Source organism: Megalobrama amblycephala, linkage group LG10 (genome assembly GCF_018812025.1).
Source record: "Megalobrama amblycephala isolate DHTTF-2021 linkage group LG10, ASM1881202v1, whole genome shotgun sequence".
In the NCBI taxonomy this organism is placed as follows: Eukaryota; Metazoa; Chordata; class Actinopteri; order Cypriniformes; family Xenocyprididae; genus Megalobrama; species Megalobrama amblycephala.
In genome coordinates this window covers 33805311-33822103 of record NC_063053.1, presented here as the reverse complement: position 1 = coordinate 33822103, position 16793 = coordinate 33805311, and the positions used below count along the sequence as shown (strand labels likewise).

General features: G+C 35.1%; 1 protein-coding gene across 1 annotated transcript in view; it reads right to left on the bottom strand.

The window, feature by feature from the left end:
• plpp4 (phospholipid phosphatase 4) overlaps positions 1-16793 on the bottom strand; it is a 140169-nt gene that overhangs the window by 10805 nt on the left and 112571 nt on the right. Inside the window, exon 6 of the mRNA XM_048205849.1 lies at positions 1907-2077. Coding sequence (XP_048061806.1) covers positions 1907-2077 — 171 coding nt within the window. The remainder of the gene's footprint in view (positions 1-1906; positions 2078-16793) is intronic.

Sequence of the window (16793 nt, the reverse complement as noted above, 5' to 3'; positions counted from 1 at the left end):
ACCACTGTACTCACATGAACTGATTTAAATATGTTTTTTGTACATTAATGGATCTTGAGAGAGGAAGTGTCATTGCTCCCTATGGAGGCCTCACGGAGCCATCGGATTTCAACTAAAATATCTTAATTTGTGTTCCGAAGATTAATGAAGTTGTTACGGGTGTGGAACGACATGAGGGTGAGTAATAAATGACAGAATTTTCATTTTTGGGTGAACTAACCCTTTAATGTAGTCACGATGTTATATTGTGTCATGTTTACCAAAATAAAACTGATAAAAAAAACTAATTTCATTGGTATTTAAATAGTATAGGCTTATGTTGAACTTTATTCTTATGCTGAATTAAGCAGTACATAAAGTATTGAATGAAAATGTCTCTGAAACATCTGTGGATTTTATAAAGTTTTGATAAAGTATACAAACAGCGCGAGCGTCACTACGGGAAGCAGAAAGTGTCAGACGTAACGTCTCCATTTTCAGCTTCTGCCCGACTGCAAGAGGCCACGCTCGCTGATCGGTTACATCCAGCCGCAGACGAAGTCAAACACACCTTATCCAAATTCACATACTCTCTTGAGTAGGCACTTATTTTGAATAAGTAATTACTTTGCGAACGCGAAAAGGTATGTTATATATAGTATGAATGTGTGTATTGTGAATGTAATTTGAATATACTGTTTTTCGCCTACTATATAGTAGGGAAGTATGTGATTTCAGAAGCAGCCACTGAGAAAACTTCAAAATAAAAGACAAGAAAACATGGCAGTGAACCAACACCCAAAACAGACCTGACGATATCACATTTATGAGTGAATGAGATTTGAAAGTTGTGGTGAAGAGAAAGATTTTCAGTGCATGTGGTGACCTACATTTCATATGGGTATGGTAAGACCAAAAACAGGCCTACACAATTAGCATGAAGTGTCTTCTGCTACGATCAGTTTTCTCTTTCAAATCATGGCAAAATAACTGTTAGAAACTTTCTGAACAAATTAAAGTTAAACTTGCAACATGTTTAAAGCTAGCTACATGAATAATAACACATCCGGTTTGTTCGTGACTGCACACTTGCAGTGTGTTAACTAAGCATTCTTGCTTGAATTAGTGTACTTGCATTTATGTTTATTTCTCAACTAAATTATAACAGAGCTTAAAAACTGTGCATGTGTCTGAGCATAGTGAGATAAAGCCAATAAATGTTAGCAATTATTCAAGGTTTGGGGGACTAAATGTAAAACTTGAACAAGTAGTCATTGACAAACCTATATTGACTGACCACTAATCTAAATATTGGGATAAATACACCCTCCTCAGTGTCTATGCTGTTTATGCACCAGGATATAGCTTAAAACCATATTGGGAAATATATCAATCACAAAAAAAAAAAAAAAAAAAAAAAAAAATCACTGAATTCTGAAAACCAATGGGCCATGTTGTGTTCTTTTTCTCTGTATCGGTTATACATCCCTTTCCATCATATCAAGTCATGCTTCCTTTGGTGATTCAGACTTTTCATTGGATACATCATGTGGCTTTACATCCTGTCTGAGGCTGTTATTGATGGTGACAGTATGGCTGTGTGCCAGGATGATTCTAGATCATACACAGACATGATTGATAGCTTTATGGGTAAAAAACCTAGAAGCAGGCCAGTGAGCTGTAAAGCTGATGTTAAAGCTTGCATACAATTTCTGATGCTTCTCTATCTCAAAGAAGAAGTAACTCCAACAAACAATGCATACTCAATGATATGTTCTACAAGACCTAAAGGCTTTTAATTTAATGGTTGAATTCACTGTGCTGCAATAGAAACCATTTCTATAGTGTAAATGTAGTGTCTCTGACTGTCAGATGTACTGGCAAAGCAGTTGTGTGCTTTTGTAGGACACTGCTGCAAACCTCTGACCTTGCCAGTGATGCTTGTAGTCGCAGGTGCGGGACAGGGCGATCATCATGGCACTGTAGAGGGGTAAGACCATGGCACAGAGACGCCAGCTGCGCCCGCGTCCGGCATCTGTGAAGCACTGCAGCTTGCCCGCCAAGTAAAATGAGGTAAAGCCCAGGCCAGAGAAAGCAACTAGGACAAGAAGTGAGAGTTCTGTAAGAAACCGTATACAGCAGGAAATGACAAAAGTGAACTTTTTAATATCTAAATTGTGTCTCATTGACAGCAGTGATATTAAATAGATAGCAAATGCAGTCTAATCCTTCTAATATAGAAAATACCCCAGTAATCTGGCATGTGTCTGCTCTAAAGTTTCAAACGAGATCTCAATAATGATTGATTGATTACTTTATTTCGAGCCATAGAAATACAGGTATTTTTCACAGAAAAATATAATATATTGTGCAATTTTATACATCATACCCACATTGGGTAAAAAAACAAAACAAAAAAACAAGAGAAAAACAAAACAAAATAAAAGAAATGCTCAGAATAAATGTATCTATAAATATATTTCAGACAAGTTCATGGTTTATATATTATTATTATTATAGCTCAAAAAGGAGTGGGAAGAAGACAAACTTATTTAACCCCACCCCCTGTTCATCTAATGACTGGTTACCAATATAAAGAACAATATATTTATATACAATATCTGACCTATATCGTACCTTATAAAGAACAATATATAGAACATTATACATTACTACATTATTAACAACATTACGTACATTATATAGAGTATAATTATATACAATATCAGACCTATGTCGTACATTATATAGAAATATATTATTATATACAATATCAGACCTATGTCGTACATTATATAGAAATATATTATTATATACAATATCAGACCTATGTCGTACATTATATAGAAATATATTATTATATACAATATCTGACCTATGGCGTACATTATATAGAAATATATTATTATATACAATATCTGACCTATGTCGTACATTATATAGAAATATATTATTATATACAATATCAGACCTATGGCGTACATTATATAGAAATATATTATTATATACAATATCTGACCTATGGCGTACATTATATAGAAATATATTATTATATACAATATCTGACCTATGTCGTACATTATATAGAAATATATTATTATATACAATATCTGACCTATGTCGTACATTATATAGAAATATATTATTATATACAATATCTGACCTATGTCGTACATTATATAGAAATATATTATTATATACAATATCTGACCTATGTCGTACATTATATAGAAATATATTATTATATACAATATCAGACCTATGTCGTACATTATATAGAAATATATTATTATATACAATATCTGACCTATGTCGTACATTATATAGAAATATATTATTATATACAATATCTGACCTATGTCGTACATTATATAGAAATATATTATTATATACAATATCTGACCTATGTCGTACATTATATAGAAATATATTATTATATACAATATCTGACCTATGGCGTACATTATATAGAAATATATTATTATATACAATATCTGACCTATGGCGTACATTATATAGAAATATATTATTATATACAATATCTGACCTATGGCGTACATTATATAGAAATATATTATTATATACAATATCTGACCTATGGCGTACATTATATAGAAATATATTATTATATATAATATCAGACCTATGTCGTACATTATATAGAAATATATTATTATATACAATATCTGACCTATGTCGTACATTATATAGAAATATATTATTATATACAATATCAGACCTATGGCGTACATTATATAGAAATATATTATTATATACAATATCTGACCTATGGCGTACATTATATAGAAATATATTATTATATACAATATCTGACCTATGGCGTACATTATATAGAAATATATTATTATATACAATATCTGACCTATGTCGTACATTATATAGAAATATATTATTATATACAATATCTGACCTATGGCGTACATTATATAGAAATATATTATTATATACAATATCTGACCTATGTCGTACATTATATAGAAATATATTATTATATACAATATCAGACCTATGTCGTACATTATATAGAAATATATTATTATATACAATATCTGACCTATGTCGTACATTATATAGAAATATATTATTATATACAATATCTGACCTATGGTGTACATTATATAGAAATATATTATTATATACAATATCTGACCTATGTCGTACATTATATAGAAATATATTATTATATACAATATCTGACCTATGGCGTACATTATATAGAAATATATTATTATATACAATATCTGACCTATGGCGTACATTATATAGAAATATATTATTATATACAATATCTGACCTATGTCGTACATTATATAGAAATATATTATTATATACAATATCAGACCTATGTCGTACATTATATAGAAATATATTATTATATACAATATCTGACCTATGGCGTACATTATATAGAAATATATTATTATATACAATATCTGACCTATGTCGTACATTATATAGAAATATATTATTATATACAATATCAGACCTATGTCGTACATTATATAGAAATATATTATTATATACAATATCTGACCTATGTCGTATATTATAAAGAACACTATAGAGAACAATATAAAGAACAATAGAATTATATACAATATCAGACCTATGTCATACATTATACCTATATACCATGTAGATGTTTCTTTCTATGCTATGATACTTGTCAATATAAATATTACTGTTATAACTCATATTACCATCGTATATCATCATATATCACCATATATCAATATATTAGTTAAGAATTGTGAATAATACTTTCAATTATGTCTAATATACTATATCTTACTATTTAAGCATGACAATTGCATTCAATAATTATGATGGCTTAATGGTGTTGATGGTAATAACACTTAAATTGTGTGTATAGTTCATTAACTATACATTCATTCATTCATGTCTTAAAATGTGCTCAGATTTGCAATATACCAAACTCTGAAATCAGATGTCTCCTCAATTCTTTCCCAACTAAATTATCTGGGCTACACTAAAAAAAAAAATCTTTAAAAATAGGGCACAATGTATTGTATTAATTTGACTGAATTTTCTGTATTTCTTTTTTTTTTTTTTTTTTACAGGTGTTTTACCTGTATTTTGAATTTTAAACATCATTGTGTTGTGTTTTAGGGTTAACAGAAATGTCCATAAAATTACTGGATAATGTCCTGGTAATTTTCTGCCTTTCTGCCTCTGCATTTGTTTTTTGTTTTTTTAGGATGTATTTTTACATTTATTTTACTCCATGCTCAACAATGGTCTCATTTATTCTAGGTAAAATGTAATAAGTGAAAACAGATTATTATAATCATTTTGTAGACATTGGGACATAAAGAAATCGTTGTATAATTCATCACATACAGTATGAAAATATTCTAGTCTTTCTAAATGCACAGAACAGCGCTTGGAATTCTCTGAATTCCATGGAAAACCATAAATAAAAATGGAATTAGTTAGCACTCTTATTTTCCTGCTCTCTGCAAACCTGTTGCCCTGGCAACTTGAGGTAACGTAAAAGAATCAAGATAGATTTCTCGCTCTTGCATTTTTCAACTCTGTATTACATTAACAATGTCTTTTAATGAGATTCTGCAGCTACTGCTTACCATAAATGAGCATGAATGGAGATTTGGACTCCAGCTCTGTTGCATTAACAAGCATGAACTAATAAAAGGTGTGAGACCAAATAATTAGGCATCTAAGCTGCTAATTCAAAATTTGCACATTGGATTCTGCAAAGTAATTATGCACTCTCTCTGTAACAATGGAAGGACAAACAATATTATTTTTCCTAACCAGGGGATCACATTTTCACTGACAGTGATTACATTGACGGAGATTGCCAAATCACTGTACTGTTTGTTGGGTGCTAGGTGTTCCTGCTTAACTAGAGACTGACTGTCTGTCCTCCTGTTGGTGCATTGCTTCTCATTTGCATGAAGTCTACCTTGTTTGCATAACCAGCCTTCAATTACTCATGTTGCCTCAAATTATAAAACTCTCAATGACTGAAAAATGTCAATGCTAATTAAGTACGATGTTTAAAATTATACAGTTAATCACATCACTTTGACCATACAAAAACAGTGGGTCTCATTCACCAAGTGTGCATACACACAACATTTCATTTCATACTAAAATGTATTTAGGAAAAAAAATAAATAAATAGGTTGCCGATTTGTCGGTAATCATCAAATTTAAATCGTTATTTAATCATAAATATATTTCATCATATACAGTGAAAGAGAGCATCATATTTGCTGAGAGTAAAAAAAGTTTGTAAAGGAAAGGTTGTGTGGAAAGCCCTTACAGAGCTGTGGGTGTCTTTTATGCAAATGATTATCCTTGGGCAAGTGGAAAGAACACACAGCTCTTTGCGGAGCATGGTGAGGAGATACTCCTCACTCCAAACAATAGCTTACAGGACATCACAAGGGAACTTCACAGGGAAGTAGAGTGGGTAAGTAGCCTGTAATCCATACTGGAGACCAGACAAAGAGTGACTGTGAGGTGTGTGCTTTTATACAGGTCCTGATTGGTGTGCTGATGAGGGACAGGTGATCAGTATTCAGGTGAGAGTGAACGTTGGATGTGCGAGACAGAGGAGCCTGGTGAGACCGTGACACACGTGTTGTCAATTATGCAGAATTTTTTCGAGATTCTCCTGTGCATACAAATATGATATAATGAGGGTTCAAGAAGGCCTATAAAATAGTACAATAGTACTACTGTGATGCAAGTACAGAGTAGTTAAAGACACTATATTTTCTGTTCAAACTATTGGCCTTATTAGAGCACCTAATGGTGCAACAACCCTCCACTCAAATGTGTACACCCTACTGAGGTTATGTACACTAATTTCCCATCTAATAGGAAATGCAACCATCCATCCACATGTGATGTATTCCAATCAAAACTTTAAGCATGAATAATTATTTACTTTGTAACCTTGGCAACTCATAATTTCCTTGCCAGTGATGCAGGCATGATGCTGTGAGTTGGGGGGTTCTCTCTTTTAAAAGAAATAAAACAAAAACAGTGTTTTCTGTCATATATCTAATAAAGTTTTTATAACCTTATCTTTTATTAACATTTCATGAATGTTAAGAATTCAGATGGTACATCTAAAAACATTGAGCCATAGAGAATATTTTTACTTTGAAGAGCAATAACTGAATCACCACATCCTAAAGACAATAAACAAAGTGTATCTGGTGAAAGAGAAGCAAAAGCAAACCTGTCGGTCTTTAAAAGATTCACCTCATACAATTAGATTTGTGTTGTAATAAATCGAAGACAGGTATGTATTTTGACTGGATATAACTTTGAGAACACTAAAGCTAAAGTAACTTTAGGTCTCCTTTATCACTATAGAAGTCTAGGAATTTTGAATCTGTGCCATTATGTTATATTATTATAGAATTATATAAAAGTGTGATACTTACAGATGTCAAAGCAAAAGTGTTACAATCCTCCACTTCTTGTGACTTTGAGTAAAAGAGTCAAGTTTTACCTAGTTTCCCATAGCCAGACCTTCAGACTGATGCCAGAAGGTCTGGACTTTATTGCAGTTTTCTTTGGCCAAGGACCAAAGAAAGGACCCCCCCCCCCCCCCCCCCAAAAAAAGACGTTTGACTGACATGTAACGCAACCAATCACAGTTCGTTTTGCTCCATATCATGTTTAGGGGCGTGAAAATGTAAAGTCGATGTCCCTGCATCTAATGACCGGCGTGCATCTAATAATTGATTAATTCATGAATGTTGTGCAAGTTTACTGCAACAATGGAGCCGCAAACTTCACATAACTTTGTTGAATAAAGTCATTATTTTTGTTTTGTTTTTGAGCACAACAAAGTATTCTCAATGCTTCATAACATTAAGGTTGAACCTCCGTAGTCATATTGGCTATTTTAACCATTTTACTACTTCTCTGGACCTTGAATGTTGTAATTTCTTTGCTTTCTATGGGAGATAAAAAACCTCTCGGATTTCATCAAAAATATCTTAATTTGTGTTCCGAAGATGAATGAAGGTCTTACAAGTTTGGAACAACAAGAGGGTGAGTAATTAATGACAGAAATTTCATATTTGGGTGAACTAACCCTTTAATAGACCAGTTGGGTTAAAAAAAAAAAAAAGACAGCAAACTACAGCTGTACATAAGGGTAGACAGCCATTACTATAGAGTGTGAATTAAAACAGGGCAACTGAACCACAGAAGACCACTGGAAGATTCTTTTGTTGCACACAAAGGAAACACATTAGCGCCAGATTAATCATTCAGCTGCATCAAAAGGTCCAATACAAAAAAAGAGGAGCGAAGAAAGAGAAAGAACCTGCTTTCAGGAGAGATGAAACGAAGAAAATGCAGATGTAATTGCACTACTAGTGGTCACTGATGTGCACTCTCTGTTAATATACAGTGGGTACAGAAAGTATTCAGACCCCCTTAAATTTTTCACTCTTTGTTATATTGCAGCCATTTGCTAAAATCATTTAAGTTAATTTTTTCCTCATTAATGTACACACAGCAACCCATATTGACAGAAAAACACAGAATTGTTGACATTTTTGCAGATTTATTAAAAAAGAAAAACTGAAATATCACATGGTCCTAAGAATTCAGACCCTTTGGTGTGACACTCATATATTTAACCATTTCTTCTGATCATCCTTGAGATGGTTCTACACCTTCATTTGAGTCCAGTTGTGTTTGATTATATTGATTGGACTTGATTAGGAAAGCCACACACCTGTCTATATAAGACCTTACAGCTCACAGTGCATGTCAGAGCAAATGAGAATCATGAGGTCAAAGGAACTGCCTGAAGAGCTCAGAGACAGAATTGTGGCAAGGCACAGATCTGACCAAGGTTACAAAAAAATTTCTGCTGCACTTAAGGTTCCTAAGAGCACAGTGGCCTCCATAATCCTTAAATGGAAGATGTTTGAGAGGACCAGAACCCTTCCTAGAGCTGGCCGTCCGGCCAAACTGAGCTATCGGGGGAGAAGAGCCCTGGTGAGAGAGGTAAAGAAGAACCCAAAGATCACTGTGGCTGAGCTCCAGAGATGCAGTCGGGAGATGGGAGAAAGCTGTAGAAAGTCAACCATCACTGCAGCCCTCCACCAGTCGGGGCTTTATGGAAGAATGGTCCGACGGAAGCCTCTCCTCAGTGCAAGACACATGAAAGCCTGCATGGAGTTTGCTAAAAAACACCTGAAGGACTCCAAGATGGTGAGAAATAAGATTCTCTGGTCTGATGAGACCAAGATAGAACTTTTTGGCCTTAATTCTAAGCGGTATGTGTGGAGAAAACCAGGCACTGCTCATCACCTGTCCAATACAGTCCCAACAGTGAAGCATGGTGGTGGCAGCATCATGCTGTGGGGGTGTTTTTCAGCTGCAGGCACAGGACGACCGGTTGCAATCGAGGGAAAGATGAATGCGGCCAAGTACAGGGATATCCTGGATGAAAACCTTCTCCAGAGTGCTCAGGACCTCAGACTGGGCCGAAGGTTTACCTTCCAACAAGACCATAACCCTAAGCACATAGCTAAAATAACAAAGGAGTGGCTTCACAACAACTCTGTGACGGTTCTTGAATGGCCCAGCCAGAGCCCTGACTTAAACCCAATTGAGCATCTCTGGAGAGACCTAAAAATGGCTGTCCACCAACGTTTACCATCCAACCTGACAGAACTGGAGAGGATCTGCAAGGAGGAATGGCAGAGGATCCCCAAATCCAGGTGTGAAAAACTTGTTGCATCTTTCCCAAAAAGACTCATGGCTGTATTAGATCAAAAGGGTGCTTCTACTAAATACTGAGCAAAGGGTCTGAATACTTAGGACCATGTGATATTTCAGTTTTTCTTTTTTAATAAATCTGCAAAAATGTCAACAATTCTGTGTTTTTCTGTCAATATGGGGTGCTGTGTGTACATTAATGAGGGAAAAAAATTAACTTAAATGATTTTAAAATGAAAAATTTAAGGGGGTCTGAATACTTTCCGTACCCACTGTATGTACTATTCTCAAACCTCAAAGTCTGAAAGAGTCCAAGGCTTTGCTGATAAATGCAGACAGCTTTATCAAAAAGGATGCAGCTCTGAGAGGCAAAGTGAGTGTTCGGCCAGATGGGACCCATTACCAAACACTGAGCCTCTTGGCAAGACTACAAGTTTGGTAATTAAGTTAGAAGCGGAAATGACAGCCTTTTGCTTTTATTAGATTTTAAATGTTTTGTGGTAATTGAAGATGCAGTTGCCTGTAGTTGCTTAGATAGCATGCACCTGATGACTACAACTATGGATTCATGCCTGAATAACAACCTTAAAGGATTAGTTCACTTCAGAATTAAAATCTCCTGATAATTTACTCACCTCCATGTCATCCAAGATGTTCATGTCTTTCTTTCTTCAGTCAAAAACAAATTAAGGTTTTTGAGGAAAATCCAGGACTTTTCTCCATATAGTGGACTTCACTGGGGTTCAATAGATTAAAATTACAGTTTCAGTGCAGCTTCAAAGAGCTCTACATGATACAGAGAAACAAACAAGTTTCTGGGAAAAAAAAAATAAAAAAAAATAAATAAAAAATTTATGTACCTTTTTTGATTACCTAATGCATGGCACATCACAGAGTAGTGCAAGACAAGCATTTGTGGTTAAAAAGTATATACATTTTATTTATTTATTTATTTAGAAAATGACCGATAGTTTCACTAGATAAGACCCTTATTCCTCAGCTGGGATTGTGTAGAGTCCTTTGAAGCTGCACTGAAAGTGTCAAATTATTGGTGATAGTTATTAGTGTATTTAGTATTTTCTACATTAGATAACAATAATCCATGTAAATAATGGCAAACTAATGTACCATCCAGTGATATTTATGATGAAGCCGCAGATGTTTATTCTTGGTTATTCATTTTTACCTATAGAGCCTGTTTGGTTTAGTTTCCACCTAAAGGTTAATTAATGCATTAACTATCAAACATGTGCTAACATGTAGTTATTGTTGTCATTATTCATGCATGAATCCACCTATAATACCTATAATACTCCTTTTTACAAGATAATATAAGTCTCTAGTGTCCCCAGAATGTGTCTGTGAAGTTTCAGCTCAAAATACCCCACAGATCATTTATTATAGCTTGTCAAATTTGCCTCTATTTGGGTGTGAGCAAAAACACACCGTTTTTGTGTGTGTCCCTTTAAATGCAAATGAGCTGCTGCTCCCCGCCCCCTTTCCAGAAGAGGGCGGAGCTTTAACAGCTCAACAACAACAAAGCTGGAGAATCTCACGCAGCCAAAATGAGGATTGTCAGTAACGGTGTTCAGCCTTACATTGTTCAAACCAGAGTCGACACTGATGGAGAGACTCAGGAAGAAGTTACAACTTTTAGAATGAAACTGGACGTTTCTGAATGGTTAGTGGATAAATTTATGTAGTTGCTGTGGAGTTGATTCAGCTCATCCACTAGCATGTGCCGTCATGTTCATCTTTTGTGTTGAATTGACCCTCGTTTGTGAAGCAGACCGATGTAAAATGACGGCATGATAACAACACTGTACTACAACAACTCTTCCTCTTCTCTAAAGCAGCCCTGGGGGATTTCCAGTGAAACTATAATAAATCCACTACTCTCTTGTCTCTGAGGTTGGGACTCTAAATAGTGTTCAGTGTTCATCTGTGCAGCCAACGACAGAACAGTTAGCATGCTTTGCTCGAACTGTTCCCATGGCCTTATGACTAGTACACCGTTGTCATTTGCAAAAACAAAATGGTGGCGCCGTGGGTGGAAACGTGCAGATTAAGGGACGGTAATATTATAAAAAGATCCCCTTCATACGTCATAGGGGAGCAAAATCTGAGCGGCTTACCAAAACATAGTTATTGGGTTGTTCTTTTTCACATTTTTTTGGGTTGGTAGATGCACCGGGGACCCGATTATAGCACTTAAACATGGAAAAAGTCAGATTTTCATGATATGTCCCCTTTGAAGTATTCAGGAATTAATACATGATTATTCATATACCCTTATTTTAAAGTGTTACTAAAACAGCTGTATATATTAGCAATGGATTTGAGGAATTTTGTGTCATTTTGTGGAATTAAATAGCTTTTCTCATTTAAAATTAAATACAGAAATTGGTATATCATCAATATTTAAAAATATCAGGTTGACACCCTCAAAAGATCAATCCCTTTTTTCCATCCAATTAGGCATCATTCTCAAGTTACAGCCCTAAATATATGGCTACAGCACTCATTAACAAAAACAACCCACCGAAATAAATAAATAAATAGATTAAAAAAAAAAAGTAATTAATACAGGGTTTGCTTAGATGAGGTTCTGTGCCTTGTCAGTGGGCAGCTGTTTTTGCCCATCACCACTGCAAACGTAGTTAATTAAAATATCTCGGTTCTCCCATCAGATTTAAATAGTTTTAACATTTCACTGCTATCCACAAATAAAAATTAGAGCAACACACAATTACTGTTCTTCATACATATTAATGCAGCAATATGTGAATTCCTGCAAGAATAAACAGGAAACTAATGAGATCTTCGGATCATCAAAGAGCAGTTGGATTTCTCGCAGGCTCAAAATTAAGGTTACTGAAGAACTTTTGGAGAAGAAAAGGAAATTAAGAGAATATCTTGGCAGCAAATAAATGTTGGAAACCTTATCTCATCGCCTCAACATAATCAAATTATTCTCACTCTTGGAAGTGAAATTAGAGCTTGAAGGCAAAATTGGATCTTTTAATGCAAAGACTGCTGTTGTGTTGTAGGGACAGCAAACATTTATATTTATTGTTTTTTATTGTATATTTGTGGAAGTTAATTTTGTAACACTTTATTTTGATGGTCCCCTTTAGATTCTGTTGACTACAAGTAACTTTGCAACTAGATGTCAATTAGCAGTCATTAGAGTATCAGTAGGCTGTCTTCTTAACATCTGCTAACACTTTATTTTGATGGTCTGCTTTAGATATTCTGTTGACTGTAAGTAATGTTGCAACTATACATGTCAACTTATTCTATACTAACACTAACCCCTTATAATATTAACGCTAACAATCTAGTTGACATGTTGGTGAAACGTTACTTATAGTCAACAAAATGTCTAAAGTGTAGCCACCAATTTCTCTTTAGACACAAACCTTAAAGTTTTACCTACCCAATTATTTTTTTATTTTACTATTGTAAAGTCATCTTACAGCAGATGAAAAGCACTAGAACATAATGTTCAAATCCTCTGTATGCAACACAATACTGTAAATTAACACACAGAAATTTACTGGTGCAGGCTTTTGGCAATTGTTGGTGAGTGCAGTATATTGCAGCCATATGCTAAAATGCTTTAACCCTTGTAAACATAGTTAATTAAGATATCTTGGTTCTTTCATCAGATTTAAACAGTTATGGCATTGGATGGATATCCACAAATAAAAAAAAAATAGGCAAATGCAATTACTGGTCTTTATACATATTAATGCAGCAATATGTAAATTGCTGCTAGAATAAATTAGCTAAATTTGAGAATAAATTTGAGATGGGAGTATTTTGCTGTTTTTAGCTTTCCTTTACTTTCCTTTGACCAGTCACTCATTCCCTACATCTCTGAAAAACACCCCCGCAGCGTGATGCTACACCTTCACAGTTGGGATTGTCCTCTACATTAGCAGTGCCTGATTTCTTCCAGACATGATGCTTAGAATTGAGGTTCATCAGATCAGAGAATCTTGTTTCTCACAGTCTGAGAGTCATTTAGGTGCTTTTTTTTTTTTTTTTTTTTTTGCCAATTCTAAGGGTGCTTTCATGTATCTTTAATGAAGAGAGGCCTCCATCTGGCCACTGTGCCATAAAGCCCAGATTGGTGAAGTGATGCAGAGATGGTTGCCCAACTGCAAAATTTTGACAATTTTGGCATTTATGATAAACTTTTGACCGCAATTTTATTTCATCTAAAGCCTTTATGGTAACACTTTACAATAAGGTTTCATTTGTTAACATTAGTTAATGTATTAACTAACATGAACTACCCGTGTCCAATACATTTGTCAGTATTTGTTAATCTTTGTTAACGTTAGTTAATAAAAAAATACAGCAGTTCATTGTTTGTTCATGTTAGTTCACACAGCATTAACTAATGTTAAAGTGCCCCCATTATGGATTTTTGAAAATGACCTTTCATGTAATGTGTAACACAGCTCTAAGTGAATGAAATCGTCCTGCAAAGTTTTAAATCGCACCGTATATAAAGTTATTGTCTCTCAAAAGTAAGAGTCGACTCTGAGTCAATTAAACGAGTCGTTTGTAAAAACGAATCCCAAGCCGTTTCATAGTGATGTGACAATGAAACATTAGCATATTGCCCGCGCATACAGACACCAGGGAAAAATTCATTATTTCAGCAATACCACAGCAGTACAATCTTTTGTTGTGTTCCCGTCATTTTACTGACGACTGCTTCTCAAACCTCAGGGAGTTTAACGAAGGATTCACAAAACACTTGGTCTTAAAATATGGATCAATGTCCAGTTCATTTGGACCTGCTTGTTCCTCTGAATCTCAACCTGTAAGAATGATTAATAATTGATGTTTATATTTTCTAGTGATCATTCAAAATTCATAGTTTTGTATGTTATGTTGTGTAACGTACACCCTCGTCTGTATGTCTCCTGCTAACCGGCTAAAGCTGGGTTCACACTGTGCGAATTTGGCCACGATTTGGTCGTCTGAGACAAATTTTGCAAATCCTAAAAGATTCCTATAATCCTAGCCTAAAATCTGTAGTCTTTGATCGCTAGTTTGACATGTTCACAGACAGCCGGTTAATAGCCGTTGGGATCAAATTTTACCTCCGATGAAATTCTGGCAGTGTCAGAAGATTTTGCGCACAATCCTCCAGTGTGACTTCTCCTACAACGAACGTCAAATTGTCTTTGTTTTTCAAGACAAGCCGTGATCAAAATTAACGCTAGAGACTTCTTTGTTAGCCACCATTTCAGTTCACAGTCACCGAACGTGTATGGGTTGATGATGTAAAACTCTAGACAAGTTTTCATGCGCGTGTCCGTTTTTAATGCGTCTTTCTTGACTGTCGTGCAATCTGACATAAATGACAGCTGAGATCCCACAGTGTGACATGAGGATCATATTCGTACAGTCTGACAAGCCACCATCGTAAAGGACTATCATAAATCGCACAGCGTGCACCCGGCTTAACTCAGGTTTCTGTAGTTCTGCTATTCAGGTTCAATATCGTCTAAAAATGTGTCGATTAATGCAGCTTGTCTGTCATATTACTTGGAGTAATGATCAAGGATGGAGCATGACTTTTGTTTACAGAGTGTTATGCATTATCAGCTATTCACGTTTGTGCTCGGCTTACATGGAAGTTTATAACATAGTTGTGGGTCCGGTTTGCTTACATAACTGTAAAACAAACTGCGTTTTTATTATTACAGTAGAGCGGAGCTCTATCTGTGTTGTAATAGGATGTTAGGATGCTAGTCCGCACTAACATAGTTGAAGTATTCTCTCTGTAAACAGTAAACACTCATTGTAATGTCAAACAATGATATAGCCATTTTTTTTCTTTGTTAATAGTTATGACAAAAAAGTCTGTACACATCTGGCCTAAATGTTTATCTTATGTTAGAGGTTTTCAGCTTCGCTTGGCATTCTGATACAGTTCCCACCGGTGCACCTACATAAAGGATAACAGTGATGCTGCTATCAGGTCTTATCAATAACTAAGTTGACACTTACCATATAGAAACATCATACTCCAGTCGTGATTGCAAATCAGTTTCTGGTTGATCGACTACTTCAGACGTTTCGTCGTCGGACTCGGGTAGAATTGATACGGTGAAATCTTTTCTGTCCATACATTGTATACAATGTCATGCGAATTGATAGCTGTCATTCAGTTATGGCAATGGGCGTGTCACAAAGGACTGAGCCATCTGACCAATCAGAGCAGTGTAGGCTCACGAAAAGGAAGGGTTTAGAGAAACTGAATCTTTGAACTGCTTCAAACGAATCGTTTACAAAATATTGAGAACTGAGGTGAAATTAAATGTATATTATGCGAAAACGAAAGTGTTTTTTGACCTTGCATGCATGTAAACCTGTTGTAGGAGACTCCCAAAACAATATTAGGAACCTTAAAGGTCCCATTCTTCGTGATCCCATGTTTCCAACTTTAGTTAGTGTGTAATGTTGTTGTTAGAGTATAAATAAAATCTGTACAATTTTAAAGCTCAAAGTTCAATGCCAAGCGAGATATTTTATTTAACAGAAGTCGCCTACAACGAACAGCCAGTTTGGACTACATCCCTCTACTTCCTTCTTTAATGACGTCACTAAAACTGTGTTTTGACTAACCTCCGCCCACAGGAATACACAAAAAAGGGGGCATGGTCTTGTTGCGCTCCCATGGAGAAGAGCAAGAGTTGCGTTTGTAAAGTGTGTTTGTCGCCATGTCGTCGAAACGCTGTTATTTTCATCCCGCAGTCCAATTACCTTTGTTTGGCCTTCCCAGGGACGCTGTACTTAGAGATCAATGATTACAATTTATGTTTAACTCGTTCCCGAAAATTATAATCCACATGTTAAACTATGTGCAGCACATTTTACTGAGGACAGCTTCCTCAATCTCATTCAGTTTAATGCCGGATTCGCACAAAGATTATTTTTGAAAGATGGAGCAGTTCCCTCTTTGTCTGGAGAAGGCGTTGTTTGTGGACCACAACCGGTAAGTGCATTTTATTATTTAC